General features: G+C 45.6%; 3 protein-coding genes and 1 long non-coding RNA gene across 6 annotated transcripts in view; 2 read left to right on the top strand and 2 right to left on the bottom strand.

Moving 5' to 3' along the window:
* Nucleotides 1-2,555: 2,555 nt before the first annotated feature.
* On the bottom strand, nucleotides 2,556-7,672 carry LOC137064757 (uncharacterized). Its single transcript, XR_010901573.1, has 3 exons — nucleotides 7,572-7,672; nucleotides 3,318-3,379; nucleotides 2,556-2,895 (listed from the first exon to the last, which is right to left on the bottom strand). It is a non-coding gene; the product is annotated as an uncharacterized lncRNA (long non-coding RNA).
* On the top strand, nucleotides 3,449-8,915 carry LOC137064756 (calcitonin gene-related peptide-like). 3 transcript variants are annotated; one of them, XM_067436261.1, is made up of 5 exons: nucleotides 3,449-4,196; nucleotides 4,273-4,358; nucleotides 4,472-4,603; nucleotides 7,523-7,678; nucleotides 8,791-8,915. In XM_067436261.1, coding segments are annotated over exons 2-5 (369 nt in total). In that variant the 5' UTR covers nucleotides 3,449-4,196; nucleotides 4,273-4,278; the 3' UTR covers nucleotides 8,792-8,915. The 3 variants fall into 3 exon arrangements, with proteins under 3 accessions (XP_067292362.1, XP_067292361.1, XP_067292360.1); XM_067436260.1 differs by lacking the exons at nucleotides 7,523-7,678; nucleotides 8,791-8,915 and adding an exon at nucleotides 5,863-6,113 and having other exon boundaries at nucleotides 3,465-4,191; XM_067436259.1 differs by lacking the exons at nucleotides 7,523-7,678; nucleotides 8,791-8,915 and adding an exon at nucleotides 5,863-6,113 and having other exon boundaries at nucleotides 3,467-4,196.
* Nucleotides 8,916-12,142: 3,227 nt separating this feature from the next.
* LOC137064975 (protein inscuteable homolog) overlaps nucleotides 12,143-23,954 on the top strand; it is a 69,737-nt gene continuing 57,925 nt past the window's right edge. Inside the window, exon 1 of the mRNA XM_067436538.1 lies at nucleotides 12,143-12,380. The gene's annotated coding sequence lies outside the window, so the exon portion shown is untranslated. The remainder of the gene's footprint in view (nucleotides 12,381-23,954) is intronic.
* Nucleotides 16,846-18,384, bottom strand: LOC137064342 (uncharacterized). The gene has a single exon (XM_067435696.1). The coding sequence runs from the start codon at nucleotides 18,382-18,384 to the stop codon at nucleotides 16,846-16,848; it is 1,539 nt and encodes a 512-aa protein (XP_067291797.1).

Here is a 23,954-nt window from a genome sequence, read left to right as displayed (position 1 = left end):
AAGTGTGAATCTGCAGCTGTAAATTAAAGTGGTGTTTATTCTCCTCTTGTTTCATGTAGTTACAGGGTAAGTGTGAATCTGCTGCTGTAAATTAAAGTGGTGTTTGTTCTCCTCTTGTTTCATGTAGTTACAGGGTAAGTGTGAATCTGGGGCTGTAAATTAAAGTGGTGTTTGTTCCCCTCTTGTTTCATGTAGTTACAGGGTAAGTGTGAATCTGGGGCTGTAAATTAAAGTGGTGTTTGTTCTCCTCTTGTTTCATGTAGTTACAGGGTAAGTGTGAATCTGCTGCTGTAAATTAAAGTGGTGTTTGTTCTCCTCTTGTTTCATGTAGTTACAGGGTAAGTGTGAATCTGCTGCTGTAAATTAAAGTGGTGTTTGTTCCCCTCTTGTTTCATGTAGTTACAGGGTAAGTGTGAATCTGCTGCTGTAAATTAAAGTGGTGTTTGTTCTCCTCTTGTTTCATGTAGTTACAGGGTAAGTGTGAATCTGCTGCTGTAAATTAAAGTGGTGTGTGTTCCCCTCTTGTTTCATGTAGTTACAGGGTAAGTGTGAATCTGCTGCTGTAAATTAAAGTGGTGTGTGTTCCCCTCTTGTTTCATGTAGTTACAGGGTAAGTGTGAATCTGGGGCTGTAAATTAAAGTGGTGTTTGTTCTCCTCTTGTTTCATGTAGTTACAGGGTAAGTGTGAATCTGCTGCTGTAAATTAAAGTGGTGTTTGTTCTCCTCTTGTTTCATGTAGTTACAGGGTAAGTGTGAATCTGGGGCTGTAAATTAAAGTGGTGTTTGTTCCCCTCTTGTTTCATGTAGTTACAGGGTAAGTGTGAATCTGGGGCTGTAAATTAAAGTGGTGTTTGTTCTCCTCTTGTTTCATGTAGTTACAGGGTAAGTGTGAATCTGCTGCTGTAAATTAAAGTGGTGTTTGTTCTCCTCTTGTTTCATGTAGTTACAGGGTAAGTGTGAATCTGCTGCTGTAAATTAAAGTGGTGTTTGTTCCCCTCTTGTTTCATGTAGTTACAGGGTAAGTGTGAATCTGCTGCTGTAAATTAAAGTGGTGTTTGTTCTCCTCTTGTTTCATGTAGTTACAGGGTAAGTGTGAATCTGGGGCTGTAAATTAAAGTGGTGTTTGTTCCCCTCTTGTTTCATGTAGTTACAGGGTAAGTGTGAATCTGGGGCTGTAAATTAAAGTGGTGTTTGTTCTCCTCTTGTTTCATGTAGTTACAGGGTAAGTGTGAATCTGGGGCTGTAAATTAAAGTGGTGTTTGTTCTCCTCTTGTTTCATGTAGTTACAGGGTAAGTGTGAATCTGCTGCTGTAAATTAAAGTGGTGTTTGTTCCCCTCTTGTTTCATGTAGTTACAGGGTAAGTGTGAATCTGCTGCTGTAAATTAAAGTGGTGTTTGTTCTCCTCTTGTTTCATGTAGTTACAGGGTAAGTGTGAATCTGGGGCTGTAAATTAAAGTGGTGTTTGTTCTCCTCTTGTTTCATGTAGTTACTGGTAATTAATTATTATTGTGATCTTTCTTTGTTATTTGGTAATCACTTATATACGGTTGTACAAAAAATCACTTTTTCTTCCGTAATCTTCCTTGTTGCGTTATCTCTGGTCACCTGGCACTATCAGTTGTCACCAACTCAATGTTACTTATCATTGCTCTTTAATAAGATCAGGAATCGTAACATTTAATGGGGGCTCATCCGGGATCTTGTTTCCCAATAACCCTCTTCGTTGGCCTAAGGAAGTTTGGGCGTTATCACTGCAGTGCAAGTTGATAGGAAAGGCTCAGGAAGTTTGTTCTACTTTGTCGCTGGAAGAGAGTTCAAAATATGAGTCCATGAAGTCCGGCATACTTTACGCTTATGAATTAGTGCCAGAGGCATATAGACAGAAATTTTGCGGACAAAATAAAGTAGCGACCCAGACCTTTATGGAGTTTGCAAGGGAGAAGGGAATTCTATTTGATAAGTGGTGCGCCGCCAGCAAAGCTGATGATTTTAATGCATTACGGGAGCTTGTGTTACTTGAAGAGTTTAAAGGGTGTTTGCCTGAGAGAGTTGTGACTTATCTTAATGAACAGAAAGTAACTTCCTTGTTAGGAGCCTCCGTACTTGCGGATGAGTTTATTTTATCACTCAAAAGCGTTTTTGTATCTGCACGTCCAGAGAAGTCACAGTCTGGTCCTGCTCAGAATCAGAGTTACGTATTAAATCTAGCCCACTTCATTCTAAAGAGGATCACGAATATTACTGCTGTCACAAAACAGGACATGTAATTGCTGATTGTTTGATCTTAAAACGTAAAGAGCAATCCCATCCTAAAAGTGGAGGTTTTGTGAAAACACTTAATCCTGCTGTTACAGCGCCCGAGGAGACCAGAATTGATGTCAGTTACCGACCTTTTATTTTGAAGGGTTTGATCTCTTTATCTGGTCATGAGGAGGATCAGAAAGAAATAAGGATGCTTCGAGATACAGTTGCCATGCAATCATTTATTGTAGCAAATGTATTACAGTTTTCTGATGGCACCTTTTGTGGGTCTAGTGTGATTGTCCAAGGCATTGAGATGAGCTGTGTTACCCCTGCACCATCTATATCTGCAGAGTGAGTAATGCTCAGGGTCTGTGAGAATGGCTGTGTGTCCGTCACTTCCCGTGAAAGCCGCTGATTTTATCCTCGGGAACGACCTGGCAGGAGGGAAATGCTGCCTGTTTTAGAAGTTGTTGATAAACCTGATATGACAAATTTTGTTGAAGAAGTGTACGAGACACCGTGTGATGTTTTTCCCGCATGTGCCGTCACTCGCACTCAGTGGCGTAAAGTGGGTGATGTGGTGGACCTATCTAGTTCATTCATTCTTCCTCTCTTCGCTGGTGACACTTCCCTCGAGGAGGTGGTTCCACCTAAAACGGAAGATGGTGAGCATTTAGAGAGTTTCTCTGGTCATGTGTCTGATGCAGATACGGGAAAATGATCTGTGTCCCGCGAAAAGATCATTGCCGCACAGAAAGAAGACAAGTCTCTTATCACCATTTTAAATTCTGCTGTTTCTCTTGATGCGTCTAAAATCAGGAAGTTGGCTGTTTTGTTGAGAAGGGTTTGTTGATGCGTAAGTGTGTTCTACAGCTGACCAGGATCCCGACTGGAACGCTGTTTATCAGGTTGTCATTCCTTCTCCTTATCGGGATCATGTGTTATGTTTAGCGCATGATCATTCCCTTGCAGGTCATATAGGAGTTACTAAGACCTATAGTAGGATTTTAAGACACTTTTTTTGGCCAGGGTTAAAAAAAAGTGTTGTTCAGTACTGTCGTGATTGTCATACCTGTCAAAACCGATCAGGTGATTTCCCCTGCGCCACTGGTTCCGATAGCCGTCTTTGGAGAGCTGTTTGAACACATATAATAAGCACTACAATAGACAATTAAAAAAAGATTTATCCAATTTAATTTCATGGTAATTTTAATATTAGTTTAATTTCTTGTAATGTGTTACCTATATTTAATCAAACATATAAAAGCAATTGCTGTCTTGTGCTCGCCTTGCTGCCACTCCCAAAGCAACACAGGCTATCCCAATGCTTTCATAACCGGCCCTTTACTAATGATAACTAATTAAACCTTACTGTAAAGTTATGATCACTGTCACATAAGACATCTCCTGATTACCTCCTGACATGTAAAACCCAGATCAGTTTAACTCCTGTGAGATTCACACTGAAATGCAGAGTAAAGCTGGAGCACAGTGTGATCTTTTCCTCAGAGATGTGTAGTGTTCCTCTCTCTCCAGCAGATGGCCACCGGCTCACAGAGATGATCCAAACGCTCAGGACCTCAGTCAAACACTCATCTGTGTGTTTATTCAGAGCGTTCATTCACTTAATCTAAATGAGCTGAATGCAGATGCAAGTGCAGATACGAGGCGTCACCTGAGCGTGAGTCTAGAGAACAGAGCACTTAAAGAGTGACGTCACAGTCGAACTTCAGACGTTATCAGAGCCGTGGGACGGATGCTGATTGGCTGACGGGTGCCCTTCTGTGCTCGGATTGGCCGACGGGAGATCATTAAACACCTCCACAGATAGCCCTCAGCTCCTGATGGAGCATATATAAGGGCTTGACCACTGAAGACACACACAGTAGTATCAAAGTGGTCTACAAGTTCAGAGAGTCCACATCTTTACCGGACAGCGAGACGAGGTGAGGTAAGAACATACGGTTAGTTTTGGTGGTTTTGGACAGGGATGCTTTAGTTAAACACATGCTGTATTTCTGCCCCAGGGTACCATGTTCATGCTGAAGATCTCTGCCTTCCTTATCGCTTATGTGGTGTGCCAGATGTCCATCTCCAGCGCTGCTCCCGCCAGGTGAAGCTCCATCACTCTCCTTCATCATAAAGCCTTCTCTTTCTTCCTCAGGTGGCACACTGTTGCTCTCACTGTCTCTTCATATGTGTGTGTGTGTGTGTGTGTGTTTTCAGACCGGCTTCAGAGTCTCTGACGGACAGACTCGCGCTCATGGACTACGAAGCTCGGAGATTATTGAGCGCGATTGTGAAAAATGTGGTTCAGATGACGGCGGAGGAGCTGGAGCCGACGAGCGATGACAACAGGTATGAACTCGACAGGTGTGGTTTAGGAGTGTGTGGTTTAGGAGTGTGTGTTTTAGGAGTGTGTGGTTTAGGAGTGTGTGTTTTACTGAAGCGACGACTTCTGCTTTCATTCTGCGAGAGGCGATCTCAATGGATCCGGTTAGTCAAGTGAGGAACCCATGGAGGTGTGTGTTCACTGCAAAACATGCTTCTCTTACTTACTATTTCTGTCTCGTTTCTAGTCTAAATACCTAAAAAATTCTTACATTAAGAAACATTTACTAGACGAGTACAAATTATAATCTTTTTTTGGGAAGAAATAACTCAAAATGTAAAGAGAGACTCTCTTAAGTAAAGAGAGTTTTTGCCTAAAATAAGATCAATAATCTGCCAATGGGGTGAGAATAATAATCTTGTTTTCTGTTTGAATTAAGATTATTTTTCTCACCCCATTGGCAGATTATTTATCTTATTTTAAGCAAAAACTCTCTTCACTTTGAGTTATTATTCCCCAAAACAAGACAATTACTTTTGCTTGTCTAGTAAACACTTCTTGTTTTAAGAATGTTTAGATGTCTGGACTAGAAACAAGCCAGAAATCCTGAGTGAGAGGAGCGTTTGTTTGCCGTGTTAAAGTGTCCGGATGAGGAGCACATGGTTATTTGCTTGTCCTAACATCAGCAGCATGTGAGGAACCCTGCAAAAAATGATTCTCTTATTTAGTATTCTGTCTTGTTTCTAGTCAAAATATTAAATATTCTTAAATTAAGAAACATTTACTAGATGAGTAAAAATTGTTGTCTTGTTTTGGGGAAAAATAACTCAAGGACATTTTTTGCTTAAAAAGCAGAACGGGGTGAACAAAATAATCTCAATTCAAACAGAAAATAAGACAATTTTTCTCACCCCATTGGCAGATTATTTATCTTATTTTAAGCAAAAACTCTCTTCATTTTGAGTAAATTTTCCCAAAACAAGACAATAATTTGTACTTGTCTAGTAAATGTAATAATTTTTTAGGTATTTTGACTAGAAAGAAGACAGAAGCAGTAAGTAAGAGCAGGCTGTTTTGCAGAGTTTCGTGTGCGTATGGTTATTCAGCGAGCCCGTCTGCCTGTCCTCTAGCAGCAGCATGTTGTGTGTAATGCGTGCATGTTATTAACCCTGAGCGCGCTCCCGCTGAGCATGATCTCTGACCCTGACGCATGCGTAATGAACACTAACGGAGCTGTGCGGGTGCATGTGTGTGATGACCCGCTGTGCATGTGTTTCTCCGACAGCCAGGGCAGGCTCCTGTCCAAGCGCTGCTCCAATCTCAGCACCTGCGTGCTGGGAAAACTCTCGCAGGAGCTGCACAAATTACAGACCTTCCCGCAGACGGACGTCGGCGCGGGCACGCCCGGCAAGAAGCGCAGCCTGCTCGAGCGCGACCCGTTCACGAGCTACGAGGACGCGCTCATCTAACCCTAACCCTGTGCATGACGATCCCCGCTTGACTGACTGCGCGTGCACGCACACACACACACACACACACACACACACACACACATCGGCCTTCTCTTTCCTTGTTCGGCAGAGTACATTTATTCCATAAGGAGAAGTTTCTGTGCACTTCACACATGCCTCTTGAATAACTCAGTAAATGTATTATAACTGATGATGTACTGCAAAAAATGCTCTTCTTACTTAGTAATTATCTTGTTTCTAATCTAAATACCTAAAAAATCTTCAATCAAGATGCATTTACTAGATTAATAAAGTGACATAAGATATTTCGGTAACTCTTTACAACACGGGTGCACTAATCTGCATTAATTCCTGCTTCACTAAAGCACAGATAATCATGAGTTAATGTATTACTAATGGAGAACTAACCCATTTATTAATGATTACTGCATCAGCAACTAATCAACATTCATCATCATTAATAGATTAATAATCATTAACTTGAAATGTGTCATAATGTAGTAATTGTGCATTAGTTAAGCATGAATTAAAGCATATAGTGCTCCTGTATTGTAAAGTGTTACCGATTTTCTTTCTTTAAAACAAAATCTCAACAAACAAAAGGAAATCCCTCTTGAAAAAAATCAAACACTTTTTATTAGCAATGTTTCGAAACGTCGCTAATAATTTATATTTATTTATTTATTTAGCAAGAGGGATTTTCTTTTGTTTGTTGAGGTTTTTGAATCTTCGTCCTGCACCGATCGATAACCCGCCGGTGTGCGATGGACTGACAAATACAATCTATATGAAGAGAGTTTGCTGAAAACAGGCAGAATGATCAGCCAATGGGTGAGGAGGATAACCTTACTTCTGACTGAAATCTTGTTTCTTGTTTCCGTCCCAAACAGAAATAAGATTATTTTTCTCGCCCCATTGTCAGATCATTTTGCCTGTTTTAAGCAAAAACTCTCTTCATTTAGATTTTAGTCCCCAGAAAACAGGAAAAAATATCTTCTGTTGTTTTACTGATCTAGTAAATGCATCTTGATTTAAGAATTTTTAGATATTTAGACTGGAAACAAGAAAAAATACTAAATAAGAAGAGCATTTTTTTGCAGTGCAACAATCAAATGATCAAAAAAAAAAGTATGATTTCTTTTAACATGTTTAAGTTCAATAAAGGTATTTTTATATCAGGAACTCTCCTTTATTGTCGAGTTATTAGTTATGTAAACACATGCCTCTGCGAAGCCTCCGGTGTGAGCAGGTAAGATGATCAGACTGATAATAATGCATATTAAATGATATCTGCATCAGACTGATAATAATGCATATTAAATGATATCTGCATCAGACTGATAATAATGCATATTAAATGATATCTGCATCAGACTGATAATAATGCATACTGAATGTGCTGTCTGTCATGAATAATGCACGTGCCTCGCTGCGCACCTGTGCTGATGCGCGCTCTCGCTCTGTGTTGCTCAGCGTGACCGCGCAGAAGCGCGCGTGTAACACGGCCACGTGCGTCACTCACCGGCTGGCGGACTTCCTGAGCCGGTCCGGCGGGATGGGCAGCAGGAGCTTCATACCGACCAACGTGGGCTCCAGCGCGTTCGGGAGGAGGAGGAGGAGGAGCGCGTGGTGAGTGTGTGTGTGTAAGAGAGAGAGAGAGAGAGAGAGAGAGAGAGGAGGGGAGGGAAGCGGAGGAGGTGTGTGTGAGGTGTGTGTGTGTGTGTGTGTGTGTGTGTGTGTGATGGGTAGGTTTAGGGGCAATGCAGGGGGATATAATTTTTGTTTACAGCAGATCTGGACCGTCCCTCAGCTCATTTACTCCAGTCCTGTACTGAAGTTCACTGTTTGAGTCTCTGTGCTTTACTGGAGTATTATTTTTTCTGTAATCTTCTGACTTTAACTTCACTCCATCTGAAAGACAAATATCGTCCTCTTTACTCCACTACATTTCTATCAAGGTCCTCGAAGTGGAAAGTCGTTTCTGTCGCAGCTTTGAAAGTCAGTGATGATTTTTTTCTTCTTTAAAAGGTGTTTGGGTTTTTGCAGAAAGCCTTTCAGGAATCACTCTTGTAGAGTCTCGTGAAGTTCAATGATTTCACAGCATTTATTAAACACTGATTTATAGTTTAGAGCAAAATGGAAGAAGACGGATGTCCAAATGCTCATTTAGTGGAGGATTGACATAAACAAAGTTGATTCTGTCTTCAGTGAAGGTGAACAGTGTGAGAATATCAGATGTGTATCAGTGTATTGGATCCGTGCATTCGGCCTTAAAGTGACAGCAGCTTTGTAACTTTTCTACAAGTATTTAAATGAGTTTAAGTTAGTCGTCTGCTAGTGTGTCAGATGGAGCGTCACTGACTGGCTTAAACCATGATGGCATAATGTGCATTTATACAACTATAATACAATAATGCGCTGACATAAAGAAGGACATTTACTTTTGAAAACAAATACTTCTGTACTTTTACTCCAGTAAAAATCTCTCTTTGCAACTTTCACTCGTAGCGGAGTAATATTTGACCAGCAGTGCTGTTACTCCAGTAATGAAGTTGTGTATTTGTCCAGCTCTGCATTACGCCTATGGAAAGTCCCCACATTTCACAAAAACAAACGTGTGTGTGTGTGTGTGTGTGTGCGTGTGTTTTCTGTGCGCACGCAAGGACTGTAAGTCTGCTGGTCCATCTCAGCAACACACACACACACACACACACACTCTCACCGTGTCTTCTCTCTTTCAGACTCCCCTCCAGCCGGATGAGCCTCTCTGAGCAGGACATGCACTGAAGCACTTGTGTTATCCATACCTATTGACAGAGTGTCTAAAACAGAGAAATATATAGATTTTTATACAAAATAAATCAGATTCATAAAGACATTGTGTGTTTATTGTGCATCTGTGCGGGGACAGGGCAGATCAATCCTTCGTGTGTGTGTGTGTGTGTGTGTGTGATGAGGAACAGGCCGGACCGGCTCAGTGAATGTCCATCTCTCCGCTCGTCCAGATAAGGCCATTAGCCGCTCTGTCAGCTCATCATTAGCTGTTATTATACAGCGGCTGTGGTTTAAAGGGCATCAGCTACATCAGCAGCACATTAGATCTGTCCGTCATGGAGTGTGTGCCCGTTCGTTCAGGCAAACCGCTGTCCAACAGGTGGCAGAGCGGCGCTCGTGCTAAAGCCAGATGATGTGAGTTATAGAGATGGATATGATTAGGGCTTATGATAACCGTATGCAGGCTGTGGAGCTTGATGTTTCTGGACGCAGATGACCAGAGAAGTGCAGCTGCTCTCGCTCCTTCAGTGGGATTCCTCCTCAACGACACACACACACACACACACACACACACACACACACACACACACACACACACACACACACGAGGAGAGCAATCATTCACCAGCTCAACACTTATCAGATCCTCTGGAGAAGCCATCAAATGCATTAATACAACATTCCTGTGATGGTATTATAAAACTCTCCTGATGTCAGAGTAACAGATGAATATCAGATGAATATATCAGAAGAATAAAACAGAAGAATAAAACAGAAGAATATAACAGAAGATTATATCAGAATAAAACGTGTTTAGGGAGGGTTTAGTTTGAGCAGAAGTTATTTCTCTCACCCCATTGGCAGATCATTTTGCCTGTTTTAAGCAAAAACTCACTTCAGTTAGATTTTATTTTCAACAAAACAAGACAAAATATCTTATGTCATTTTACTGATCTAGTAAATGCATCTTGATTTAAGAATATTTAGATATTTGGAACAAGAAAAAAAAAAAACGAAATACGAAGAGCATTTCCTGCAATGCAGCACATTCAGCATCTCAAACATCTTTATTTTCAGCATCTTTCCGTCACTAGTGCAGTATTTTTGTGTTATTTAAAGGGTGTGTTAGTAACATGAGCCTATAGGCGGGGGCTCTGATCATTACACACACTGGGGTGCGGAGCATATTACAGCCTCTCCTGTAATACCTGTGTCAGAACCATGTCATTATACACATTTGTGTCCTCATATGTCAAAAAAACATGCCTTCCCCCCCCCCCCCCCCACACACACACACACACACACACACAGGTTTAAATATTAAAATTAAAGGATCCTCTCTGGAGAAGCGCTCAGTCTCTCCTCATGTAAATATCCGCTCATGGCTTGAGCACAACTGGCTTTAGAAGGAGAGATGAGCCTCTGATTGGTTTATTGCTCGTTAAACACCCCCATGGCTCATTAAGATACAAGAGACGACCCTTTTAGACCATGAGCCGTGGTGCAGACGGCTTGTCCCGGTGTTGAAGGAGCAGAAGTGCATTCGGACAGTAAGAGCTCAGGGGTGTGTGTCCTGTATAACGCTGTACCTCGCTGCTGAACTAACACACTCTGATGATGAGCTCCTCACCACTGCTTCATACTGGCACACATCTGTCATTCAAACACACTGACTAAAGGGATAGTTCAGCCAGTGTGTGTGATTAATTCCTCCTGTGGTTGGCCAGCCGTCAGACCTCCGCTCATCTTCACACACAGATGAAGATATTAGTGTTGAAATCCGATGGCTCAGAAAGGCCTTCATTGACACCAATGTCATTTCCTCTCTCAAGACCCATAAAGGCACTAAAGACGTCGTTACAAAGCCCATCTCACTACAGCGGCTCTACAATCATTGATGAAGAGGCCAGAATAGAGTTAGTGCGCAAAAACACTAAATAACGACTTATATAGTGATGGCCGATTTCAGAACAAAGCTTCGAACAATTTACATTTCTGGCTGGAGTAACCCTTTAATGATGTCATGCAGGTGGCGGAGCAATAACTGCTGTAATGAATTATTTTGAGCTGGATGTCATGCTGGATCCTGTGCTATACATCATGGACATGGCACCTGAGGACTAATTCTTATCTTTCTCCAGACTCTTGCTTTATTTCCAGACTCAATCATGTGCTCATTCTTACGTAGTAGCGCACGTCTCTTCAGTGCTTTAAATCTCCTGACAAACTAAAAGAAGTAAATAAAATATATAGATTGCACTAAATGCCAGCTTTCTTATTTAGCATTTATTAAGTGTACACATCATGCAAACGAGAAACTCTGCTTTCGCTTAACTGCTTTAAATGAATTATTTAGAGGTTGAATTCATGCTAGATATTTTGCTATATTATGGACATAGAGGACTCATTTTAATATTTCTCAGTTATTTAGCTTTATTTCCAGATTCAATCATAGGCCATAATAATTTTCCACACGAAATAAATGAGAAAGCATTTTTATCATTTTCTTGTTATATTGTTTATAATGAATTGCCTGAGGAATGCTAAGCAGGTTTAAGAAATGACGACGCCCCTACAGACCCGAGGTGTGTGTGAGGGTTAAAGCACGGATCATGCGTTATTAATCTAAATCCTACTGGAAAACAGAGATATGCCCATTTACTGGAAGCACATTGTATAACCCGAAATTAGAGGCATTATTTCAAAGAAATCCGTTTTCCACAAGTAGTTTTTCCGGCCTCCATGACCTCAGCGGTGGAGCCTGAACTCTTGCGGTGTCCGCATGGAAAGATCTGCTTCTTCTTCCTCGCTGGTTTCGTAGCCTTCGCAGTGAAGTTGGTGCTCTTAATAGTGAACAGCTGTTTGTCATTTAGGCACTGCTGTTGAAAATAAAGCCTCCGCCTTCTGAAACAGCAGACTCGCTGCTCTTATATCCAGAGGCCTGCGTTCAGATCTCAATGCCTTCCAGGGAAGTGGGCTGTGCGTTCCTCAGCGTGGCTTTTGTTTTCATAGCCGTTTTTTCCATCTATGGCTGATTTTTCCACAGGAGTGGATGAGGTGAAATCAGATACTCTGCAAGTCTAATGGTAAAAGTCTAGGAATAACCGAAGCCAGACGGCTCCTCCCAGAATATGCCTTCTTCAGAGGTTTAGAAAAACACAGCCTGCTGTCATATGAGCCAATTTCTTTCCCATGTTAGCTTTTCCTCCCCTACTCCACATCTGGACTCCAGGCCCAGGTTTATTTATGTGACTGCAGTTGTTTTCCAGGAGTTTAAAGTCCTCCAGCATGAAGCGTTGGATCTGCTGAAGTCTGCAATTACGCCGCCCCATAGCCGGTCACTCAATTACAGGACTGACCACAGAATGCGCTGAGCTTCGAGCCTGCGCTCATATGGCAGACAGAAATAGCTGGTTTGGTGTCTGGTTGGACCACGGCCCAGCAGAAAGTATGCAGATGACTGACGGAGAGATGAGGGCTCGGCTGTGCTCACACTAGAGCTCAGAGGCGAAGCGGAGACGCTCCGGACGGACGGATCTACACCACATCTCTCACAGTAAGTTCTGCTTCTTCACCAGGCCATCCTGACCCAGGCCAGCTCATGATATTACTCTTCTCTATGCCAACGCTGGACGCTGCTTTATCATGGAAACGGGACTTTAAAAACTTTCCTCGCTTCACATTTGGAGCACAACATGGTTAAACAGCTTTTTCACAGAAATCCTGCTTTGACTTGCGCTGGATCTGCAGAGGGTCTCCTTTGAGTGTTTATTGATGGGCTATGATCCGAACGGGTCGTGAACAGGTTAAACACAGCCTTCACGCTCAGAAAAAAAGGCACAGTGGAGTTACAGTTTTCTTCCTTTGGGAACAAAACATATAACTGTACCTTTAAAGGTACACAATTGTTCCTTAGGGTGCGATTATAGTATTGTTTTCCTCAGTTCGGTCCTAGTGAGCCGCTGTCCTGCAGAGTTTGGCTCCAATTAACAGGTTTAGATGCTGATGTTTTATTGAAAATGTTTGATCACCATTATGGAGATCAGTGTTTCCTTTAGTTGTGCAGTTTGACTCGGATTTGTAAGTAAGTTTGTGGTTTTTGTTACAGTGTTAACAAAATAGATAATCTGTTCAAAACAAAATAAGCCATACACAAAATGTATCATGAAGAATAATGTTTGACCAGCACTGCTTTCTTGCCAAAGACATTCTGAATTGGGATTTTTAAAAGCTTTCTAAGGGGGAAAGTTTAGACGCACACAGATATCAAGAGTCAGCATATTAATCTCTACAATGGTGACATACTTAATGCTGCAGTGCATGCTGGGAGCCATGAGGTTTAAACTGTGGTGGCTTAGAAGGGTTGGAGCTAAACTCTGGAAGACATCAAATATCTAGGACTGAACTTGCCTATCCCTGATTTAGAGGCACAGAAATGGGAACCCTTAAGGGAACCACCCCAGTGACGGCCACTTTAGCCTTAAAGGTACGATTTGGTACTCTTTTTTGACAGTGTTTGAGTGTTTATTAATGGGCATGTTAAGCACAGGCTGAGCTGAATGTGCCAAAGGGTCTCCTTTGAGTGTGTATTGATGGGCTGTTGTGAGTATTGTTGTGTGACTGGGTGTGTATTGATGGGCTGTGGTCCGACTGGGTGTGTATTGATGGGCTGTGGTCCGACTGGGTGTGTATTGATGGGCTGTTGTCCGACTGTGTGCGTATTGATGGGCTGTTGTCCGACTGGGTGTGTATTGATGGGCTGTTGTCCGACTGGGTGTGTATTGATGGGTTGTAGTCCGACTGGGTGTGCATTGATGGGCTGTGGTCCGACTGGGTGTGTATTGATGGGCTGTGGTCCGACTGGGTGTGTATTGATGGGCTGTTGTCCGACTGGGTGTGTATTGATGGGCTGTTGTCCGACTGGGTGTGTATTGATGGGCTATGGTGTGACTGGGTGTGTATTGATGGGCTGTTGTCCGACTGGGTGTGTATTGATGGGCTATGGTGTGACTGGGTGTGTATTGATGGGTTGTTGTCTGACTAGATGTGTATTGATGGGCTGTGGTCCGACTGGGTGTGTATTGATGGGCTGTGGTCCGACTGGGTGTGTATTAATGGGCTGTTGCCTGACTGGGTGTGTATTGATGGGCTATGGTGTGACTGGGTGTGTATTGATGGGTTGTTGTCTGACTAGATGTGTATTGATGGGCTGTGGTCCGACTGGGTGTGTATTGATGGGCTGTTGTCCGACTGGGTGTGTATTGATGGGCTGTGGTCCGACTGGGTGTGTATTGATGGGCTGTTGTCTGACTGGGTGTGTATTGATGGGCTGTGGTCCGACTGGGTGTGTATTGATGGGCTGTGGTCCGACTGGGTGTGTATTAATGGGCTGTTGCCTGACTGGGTGCGTATTGATGGGCTGTGGTCCGACTGGGTGTGTATTGATGGGCTGTGGTCCGACTGGGTGTGTATTGATGGGCTGTGGTCGGACTGGGTGCGTATTGATGGGCTGTTGTCCGACTGTGTGCGTATTGATGGGCTGTTGTCCGACTGGGTGTGTATTGATGGGCTGTGGTCCGACTGGGTGTGTATTGATGGGCTGTTGTCCGACTGGGTGTGTATTGATGGGCTGTGGTCCGACTGGGTGTGTATTGATGGGCTGTTGTCCGACTGGGTGTGTACTGATGGGCTGTTGTCCGACTGGGTGTGTATTGATGGGCTGTTGTCCGACTGGGTGTGTATTGATGGGCTGTGGTCCGACTGGGTGTGCATTGATGGGCTGTTGTCCGACTGGGTGTGTATTGATGGGCTGTTGTCCGACTGGGTGTGTATTGATGGGCTATGGTGTGACTGGGTGTGTATTGATGGGCTGTGGTCTGACTGGGTGTGTATTAATGGGCTGTGGTCCTACTGGGTGTGTATTGATGGGCTGTGGTCTGACTGGGTGTGTATTAATGGGCTGTGGTCCTACTGGGTGTGTATTGATGGGCTGTGGTCTGACTGGGTGTGGTCGTGAGCAGGTTAAACACAGGCTGAGCTGAATGTGCCGAGGGTTTGAACACTAATAACAGGCTTTCATCGGCTCAGATCTTCTGTGTTTGGAGTCAGGCCTGCAGTCAGTCATTAGTCTGACTCCTGATGCTCTTCATAAGCAGAGCTGAAGTGTGTGAGAGCGGCCAGAGGTCATGAGTTCATGTCTGGAGGACAGGGAGCTGTGTGTGTGTGTGTGTGTGTGTGTGTGTGTGTGTGTGTGTGTGTGTGTGAGAGAGAGAGAGAGAGAGAGAGAGAGAGAGTGGCCAGGCTCAGGTTTATCCACTGAATCCAGCTTACCTTAACCATGGGTTTGCCTGTAAGAAGGAATAATTACACAAGAACATTATTTAGTCAAGTCATCTTTATTTATATCGCTCTTCTCCAATGGCGATTGTGTCAAAGCAGCTTCAGTGTTGCCCCCTTGTGGGTTTTGTTTTGTATTTCTGTTTATTTTTATAAATAAATCCTCATTATCTGCACTGGAGTCCTCACACCAGTTTCCCTTTGTGTTGACGGAACACCTCAGACCCTCCCACTCTGATCTCTGCCAATCAGTATTGTTTGTATGTATTTTGGCCTCATGTGATTGGATCGTTCTCTACGTTCAAGTAGGTGCAATATCTCTTCTGAAGTTCATTTGGATTTTCGTTTTCTCAGTATCGAGGGAGTATAGCAGCAGCAAACACCCTTCTTTAAGCTTAAATGCCGAATGGGACACTCTGTGGTCTTGTGAAGTAAAAGGACAGGGCCTGAGTCCTTCCCTGTTTGCTCTTCACAGCCCATCGCTGAAGGATTGTGGGAAACGACACCAAGCTCAATGCAACAGAGCAGTTTAACTCGAGCCCATCATCAGCGGCTAGTGCAGATTATAGAGTTATACAGAGTCTCTTTATGGAAGTATTATTATTAAAATGGACAAATAATGTAGTGTCTCTCCTTCACTCTAGAACTTGACGTCATGTTGTCAATATCATTAAAATTAAGATAAAACAATTAATGGTCAATAAGATTTGGAGATCACAGTTCTTGCAAACTTATTTACTAAACTGATTGAACAATTGTCCCCATGTTTGTGCAATAGTGTTCCCACACGGACAGAAATGGAAGAAATGATGGTTAATCTATTACTGGCAGTATACCCACATCAGTATACTCACATTCACTGATACCTTACTGCATGCTAACAGCTGGACGTTCACTTTAGCAGTAATGATATATGATTAAATCACGTGTTGGATGCTCATTTAACACACACCCCGTCCTGCATTAACTAGTAGAATAACAATAACCGATATAAATCAGCCAATGTGCAGCCACAGGAGTGTGGTGAAGAGCATCCGTACGGCACACGTTAGTAGTGTTTAAAACAGTATAAATCATGTGCTATGATGATAAACAGACACTAATGCAGACGTACTTTAGCAGGACAGTATTGCTCATACACTTTAAATAATGTACAATGTGACAATCGATTTTAAACATGTTATTCCTCATCCTGCCCAATACAGAAGATGTGTGTAGTCAGAATGACTGCGCTCTGTCTGTTAGACACACACACACACACACACACACACACACACACACACACACACACACACACACACACACACACACACACACACTGGCTGTGGTTTGGAGAAGTGGAACGAGGCTCGCTTTTTGTCAGAATATGCTCAAATGGAAATACTTGAGGAACTTTTGAACATTTACAGATACGGATATACCCATGAAATGTCCGTTATGCGCTGAGGAAACGCGTGTCAGAGGCTTTAACCGAAGCGCTTATAGTGATAAAGCACTCTCGTGTCCTTCTGTACTGTACAGCAACAGGATTACACACACTCACTAATCCATAATCAGATCAATGGCAGATTATTTCCATTATAGATAATAATGGCTTTGATCAGTTAGCTGTAGCAGCTCTGGATGTTGCGTATGGCTGGAGAGACATCATCAGGAATATCTCCATCTGTGTCTGAAGGAACCCTCTACATGTAGAGGTGCGGCCTGTAGAGCTGCGGCCCGTAGAGGTGCGGCCTGTAGAGCTGCGGCCTGTAGAGCTGCGGCCCGTAGAGGTGCGGCCTGTAGAGCTGCGGCCTGTAGAGGTGCGTCCCGTAGAGCTGCGGCCCGTAGAGGTGCGGCCTGTAGAGGTGCGGCCCGTAGAGCTGCGGCCCGTAGAGCTGCGGCCCGTAGAGGTGCGGCCCGTAGAGGTGCGGCCCGTAGAGGTGCGGCCTGTAGAGCTGCGGCCCGTAGAGCTGCGGCCCGTAGAGGTGCGGCCCGTAGAGCTGCGGCCCGTAGAGGTGCGGCCCGTAGAGGTGCGGCCTGTAGAGGTGCGGCCTGTAGAGGTGCGGCCCGTAGAGGTGCGGCCTGTAGAGGTGCGGCCTGTAGAGGTGCGGCCCGTAGAGGTGCGGCCTGTAGAGCTGCGGCCTGTAGAGCTGCGGCCCGTAGAGGTGCGGCCTGTAGAGCTGCGGCCTGTAGAGGTGCGTCCCGTAGAGCTGCGGCCCGTAGAGGTGCGGCCTGTAGAGGTGCGGCCCGTAGAGCTGCGGCCCGTAGAGCTGCGGCCCGTAGAGGTGCGGCCCGTAGAGGTGCGGCCCGTAGAGGTGCGGCCTGTAGAGGTGCGGCCCGTAGAGGTGCGGCCCGTAGAGCTGCGGCCCGTAGAGCTGCGGCCCGTAGAGGTGCGGCCTGTAGAGGTGCGTCCCGTAGAGCTGCGGCCCGTAGAGCTGCGGCCCGTAGAGGTGCGGCCCGTAGAGCTGCGGCCTGTAGAGCTGCGGCCTGTAGAGGTGCGTCCCGTAGAGCTGCGGCCCGTAGAGGTGCGGCCTGTAGAGCTGCGGCCTGTAGAGCTGCGGCCCGTAGAGGTGCGGCCTGTAGAGCTGCGGCCTGTAGAGGTGCGTCCCGTAGAGGTGCGGCCTGTAGAGCTGCGGCCTGTAGAGGTGCGTCCCGTAGAGCTGCGGCCCGTAGAGGTGCGGCCTGTAGAGCTGCGGCCTGTAGAGCTGCGGCCCGTAGAGCTGCGGCCCGTAGAGGTGCGGCCCGTAGAGGTGCGGCCCGTAGAGCTGCGGCCCGTAGAGCTGCGGCCCGTAGAGGTGCGGCCCGTAGAGCTGCGGCCCGTAGAGGTGCGGCCCGTAGAGGTGCGGCCCGTAGAGCTGCGGCCCGTAGAGGTGCGGCCCGTAGAGCTGCGGCCCGTAGAGGTGCGGCCCGTAGAGCTGCGGCCCGTAGAGGTGCGGCCCGTAGAGCTGTGGCCCGTAGAGGTGCGGCCCGTAGAGGTGCGGCCTGTAGAGCTGCGGCCTGTAGAGGTGCGGCCTGTAGAGGTGCGGCCTGTAGAGGTGCGGCCTGTAGAGGTGCGGCCTGTAGAGGTGCGGCCTGTAGAGCTGCGGCCTGTAGAGGTGCGGCCTGTAGAGCTGCGGCCTGTAGAGGTGCGGCCCGTAGAGGTGCGGCCTGTAGAGCTGCGGCCTGTAGAGGTGCGGCCTGTAGAGGTGCGGCCTGTAGATTAGTGTGTGACTGGACAGATGCCCTGACGTTATAACGAACATCAGGGCAGCTGTATTTCTGCAGCACGCTTCACACACACATGCTTCAGCCTCACACACATGAGTTTGGGTTAGACCAAAAGCTAAAGCAAGTTTTGATGGATTCATTTCCGTTATAAAAACAATAAAAACATATAATGCGTGCATATAACATCTTAGTGTGTGTGTGTTTTGGTCATAATTTGGATTTTTAAATCTAAATGTTTAAAGTCCTAATATCAACTGTTAATCTCACAGTGACTTAGCATGCCATCTTTTAGATTTTTTATCTAATAACAAGGACTTTAAAAATCATTTTCAACATTTTATCTCTATTTAGCTCTGCCTTGAGCAGAATTGTGCCTGTTTGGGCGGTTTGCTTTCCTCTTTGTCTACGGGAGCCTGGGGGAGTCAAAGGACCTGTTTACCTCCGCTTGTGTTCATCTTCACTGCAGAATGACTGACAGATCGCTTCGGCTTCCTCACACTTCTCTCTGAGGTTTCCTCTGAGCGATGCTGAGGATCTGTGTGTTTGTGTGTGTGTGTGTGTGTGTGTGTGTGTGTGTGTTTGTGTGTGTGTGTGTGTGTGTGTGTGTGTGTGTGTGTGTGTGTGTGTGTGTGTGTGTGTGTGTGTGTGTGTGTGTGTGTGTGTGTGCGTGGAAGAGACTTGTGGACCCAGCGAATTAATCTGTTTACTCTAGCTGAGCCGTCTGTGAGAATAAAGCGCCGCTGTTCTCAGCATTAGTGTTTGGATATCACAGGCTGCTAGAGTACACACCTCTAACCCTGTGTGTGTGTGTGTGTGTGTGTGTGTGTGTGTGTGTGTGTGTGTGTGTGTGTGTGTGTGTGTGTGTGCGTGTGAAGCATGGCCCAGAGGGAGTCTTCAGATCCTCTCCTCGCTCTCGAGGAGTCTGTCATCGTGACCCATGGCTACACACACACACACACACACACACACACACACACACACACACACACACACACACACACACACACACACACAGCTGATGAACCGCCAGCTCCTTAACACATCTGAAGAGGGCACAGTGTGAATGAGAACAGGACATGCACGCTTCAGTGTCTTCATGCACTGATGTCCTCAGTAATACGGACACATTAAGAAGTTGAGTTAGCGAACGCACTGTAAGAGCGTCCTCCATGTTGAACACATTAGACATCTGGGTACCCTTCCTTCCAGGATAATTCAGCATTCGCTGGCACCTTCAGTGATTGGCCTATAGTTATAGCTGATATTGTGATGGTGTGTGATGTTGGTGGGGAAGGTTGTGAGCTATGATGAATGCAGAGCACATGGACAGCACAAGAGTCTAGTTACACTTCCTCCATTATTAAGAGGCTCAGGGTGTCCTGCATGCCGTCTGCTGGGAGTCTCGCCGCTTCATTGGACAGAAGCGTGTCTGTGAGCCTAAAGATGTTCCCGCAGCTCCTGAAGACTTTAGCTGCGATCCTCCATTTGGATCCGTCATCTGTGCCTTTGGACGAGAGCAGCTTTTAGCCGTTTGTAGGAGGTAAGACACGTTTTATTTCAGTGTGTGTGCATCTGTTCTTTGACCTCTGGCCGTCCGTGTGAAGATGAGGTGGCAAACGATAATTGTAGGGAGCGTGGTGTGGTTTATTAGACAGATCTACTGAGGGTGGGCAGGCTATTGTAGCGGAGTGTGTGTGTGTGTGTGTGTGGTTTAGAGGAGGGTTTATGCTGTGGTGAGGTCAGTAGTAATAGCAGGTGGACTGTCCTTCAGTGTCTGCTGCGCTCATCATGTGTATTGTCAGCATGGCCGTATCCACCTATGAGGTATTTTTCCCCGGTGGATTTTAGTTGTGTAATATTTGACTAGTATTAACACTATTTTAGGTGCAAGGGTCAACTTCTCACCTGCGCTGTCATTGGTCTGTCACCGCTCGTCAATATCTAAATATTTGAGATGACCAATCAAATTAAAGTAGGCGGGCCTTATCTTCGTTAGCGCTTCAGTAAACAGTGTGAAATGTAAGGAGTTAAATTTTGTATTTACAAATTTGTTTTAGGATAGAACCGTTAAACAATAACCAGGCGAAGATATGTTCTAATTTTGCATTTGTTAATTAAAAAGAACATCCGATTTCATCAGTTTAGGCAGTTTAATAAACTTATTTAAAAAGACTTTAATAAACTTATTTACCTAGCGTTCATCACGTTCAGTGCATCAACTAAGAAAATGCTTAATAAAATGTAGGCTAAATGTGATTTGACCCTATGTTTACTTTCTTCACTTCACAGTCAAAGGTCATCTCTGGAGATGAGGAGAGAGCAGTATGACAGATAATCTACTGCCCACTCACATGCTTGTGAAAGCTATTCATTATTCATTTGTTTGGTTTTAGGACATCTTAAAATGCCCATGTGTAGATCGGAGATAACGGCATGTTCCCGGGGGAGCGCATGCTCCCAAATCCCTCTAAATAGCTCATATTTTGGGACCTCACTGATTTTAAAACTAGGCCTGCGGCCCTGGTTATAGCGGCCCTGATTATAGCGGCCCTGGTTATAGCGGCTCTGATTATAGCGGCCCTGGTTATAGCGGCTCTGGTTATAGCGGCCCTGGTTATAGCGGCTCTGGTTATAGCGGCCCTGATTATAGCGGCCCCTTATTATAGCGGCCCTGGTTATAGCGGCCCTGGTTATAGCGGCCCCTTATTATAGCGGCCCTGGTTATAGCGGCCCCTTATTATAGCGGCCCTGGTTATAGCGGCCCCTTATTATAGCGGCCCTGGTTATAGCGGCCCCTTATTATAGCGGCCCTGGTTATAGCGGCCCCTTATTATAGCGGCCCTGGTTATAGCGGCCCTGGTTATAGCGGCCCTGGTTATAGCGGCTCTGGTTATAGCGGCTCTGGTTATAGCGGCCCTGGTTATAGCGGCCCTGGTTATAGCGGCTCTGGTTATAGCGGCCCTGGTTATAGCGGCCCTGGTTATAGCGGCTCTGATTATAGCGGCCCTGGTTATAGCGGCCCTGGTTATAGCGGCTCTGGTTATAGCGGCCCTGGTTATAGCGGCTCTGATTATAGCGGCCCTGGTTATAGCGGCCCTGGTTATAGCGGCTCTGGTTATAGCGGCCCTGGTTATAGCGGCCCTGGTTATAGCGGCTCTGGTTATAGCGGCCCTGGTTATAGCGGCTCTGATTATAGCGGCCCTGGTTATAGCGGCTCTGGTTATAGCGGCTCTGGTTATAGCGGCCCTGGTTATAGCGGCTCTGATTATAGCGGCCCTGGTTATAGCGGCCCTGGTTATAGCGGCTCTGATTATAGCGGCCCTGGTTATAGCGGCTCTGGTTATAGCGGCCCTGGTTATAGCGGCTCTGGTTATAGCGGCTCTGGTTATAGCGGCCCTGGTTATAGCGGCTCTGATTATAGCGGCCCTGGTTATAGCGGCTCTGGTTATAGCGGCCCTGGTTATAGCGGCTCTGGTTATAGCGGCCCTGATTATAGCGGCCCCTTATTATAGCGGCCCTGGTTATAGCGGCCCTGGTTATAGCGGCCCCTTATTATAGCGGCCCTGGTTATAGCGGCCCTGGTTATAGCGGCCCCTTATTATAGCGGCCCTGGTTATAGCGGCCCCTTATTATAGCGGCCCTGGTTATAGCGGCCCTGGTTATAGCGGCCCCTTATTATAGCGGCCCTGGTTATAGCGGCCCCTTATTATAGCGGCCCTGGTTATAGCGGCCCTGGTTATAGCGGCCCTGGTTATAGCGGCTCTGGTTATAGCGGCTCTGGTTATAGCGGCCCTGGTTATAGCGGCCCTGGTTATAGCGGCTCTGGTTATAGCGGCCCTGGTTATAGCGGCCCTGGTTATAGCGGCTCTGATTATAGCGGCCCTGGTTATAGCGGCCCTGGTTATAGCGGCTCTGGTTATAGCGGCCCTGGTTATAGCGGCTCTGATTATAGCGGCCCTGGTTATAGCGGCCCTGGTTATAGCGGCTCTGGTTATAGCGGCCCTGGTTATAGCGGCCCTGGTTATAGCGGCTCTGGTTATAGCGGCCCTGGTTATAGCGGCTCTGATTATAGCGGCCCTGGTTATAGCGGCTCTGGTTATAGCGGCTCTGGTTATAGCGGCCCTGGTTATAGCGGCTCTGATTATAGCGGCCCTGGTTATAGCGGCCCTGGTTATAGCGGCTCTGATTATAGCGGCCCTGGTTATAGCGGCTCTGGTTATAGCGGCCCTGGTTATAGCGGCCCTGGTTATAGCGGCTCTGATTATAGCGGCCCTGGTTATAGCGGCCCTGGTTATAGCGGCTCTGGTTATAGCGGCCCTGGTTATAGCGGCTCTGATTATAGCGGCTCTGGTTATAGCGGCCCTGGTTATAGCGGCTCTGGTTATAGCGGCTCTGGTTATAGCGGCCCTGGTTATAGCGGCTCTGATTATAGCGGCCCTGGTTATAGCGGCTCTGGTTATAGCGGCTCTGGTTATAGCGGCCCTGGTTATAGCGGCTCTGATTATAGCGGCCCTGGTTATAGCGGCCCTGGTTATAGCGGCTCTGATTATAGCGGCCCTGGTTATAGCGGCTCTGGTTATAGCGGCTCTGATTATAGCGGCCCTGGTTATAGCGGCCCTGGTTATAGCGGCTCTGGTTATAGCGGCCCTGGTTATAGCGGCCCTGATTTTACCAGTCCTGCACTTTTCACAATTTTTTTTGCTTAGGATCGAAAATCTAATGTATGCCAAAGTATATCATCCATGCCAATATGATGACCCACTCTGATGCTCATTTGTCCAGAATCTGAGAAATCTGAACATCATTTTCAAGTTCACAAAGTTTATTACTAATGACATAAAAGAGTGGAATGGGGTAAAAGACACAAGGTCTTAAGACCATGTTGTTTTTTAATAGTTTTTTAATAGGATCTGATTTTAACGTGAGCGCTGTGTTTTTAGACACGAGACGCGAGAGCAGTTATACAGATCCGTCTAGAGCGTGTTTACGTGGATAAACAATGGGACTGGAATGGGAAAATGCGCTCTGTGTGAACGGCCCCTGATGCTCTTCTACGCACACTGAAATGCACAGGTTTGATGTCCTGCCAGCAGCTAAAACACGTATTCACAACTTTACAGACGGACAAATGTCAGTGAATCCTTATTTAATCTATGAATATTTTAATTCATGAAGTTAATCGTGGATTGTAATGCAATTATGCTCCATAATCGATTTCAATGGCAAAATGTACCTGTGGCAACATTTTTTGCAAACCACAAAATACTTACCAATAGGTTCACATCACTGCACTTTCCAACAGAAATGACCACTAGAGGCAATAAAACTATTTTCTATAGTTTTTTACCATAGTCCATGATTTGTAAACGAATACATTTTGGAGTTTGCATCACATAGCCAGCTCCATATGTTGGGCTTTTCCGACCTATAAAGCTTGCTCGATAGCTCAGCCGGTATAGATTTGTACTTGCAATACTGAACGCTCGAGGAAGGAATCCCGTGAAAAACGAGTCGTGATAAAAGAGCTCAAAGACGAGTTCAAAACACAAGCTAAAATGATGACATTTTATTTTTGAAACATTTGCTGTTGTTAACACTATCGGGT

Source organism: Pseudorasbora parva, chromosome 25 (genome assembly GCF_024679245.1).
Source record: "Pseudorasbora parva isolate DD20220531a chromosome 25, ASM2467924v1, whole genome shotgun sequence".
NCBI classification, from domain to species: domain Eukaryota; kingdom Metazoa; phylum Chordata; class Actinopteri; order Cypriniformes; family Gobionidae; genus Pseudorasbora; species Pseudorasbora parva.
The sequence above is the reverse complement of the archived record's forward strand: the minus strand, read 5'-3'. Positions and strand labels throughout refer to the sequence as shown.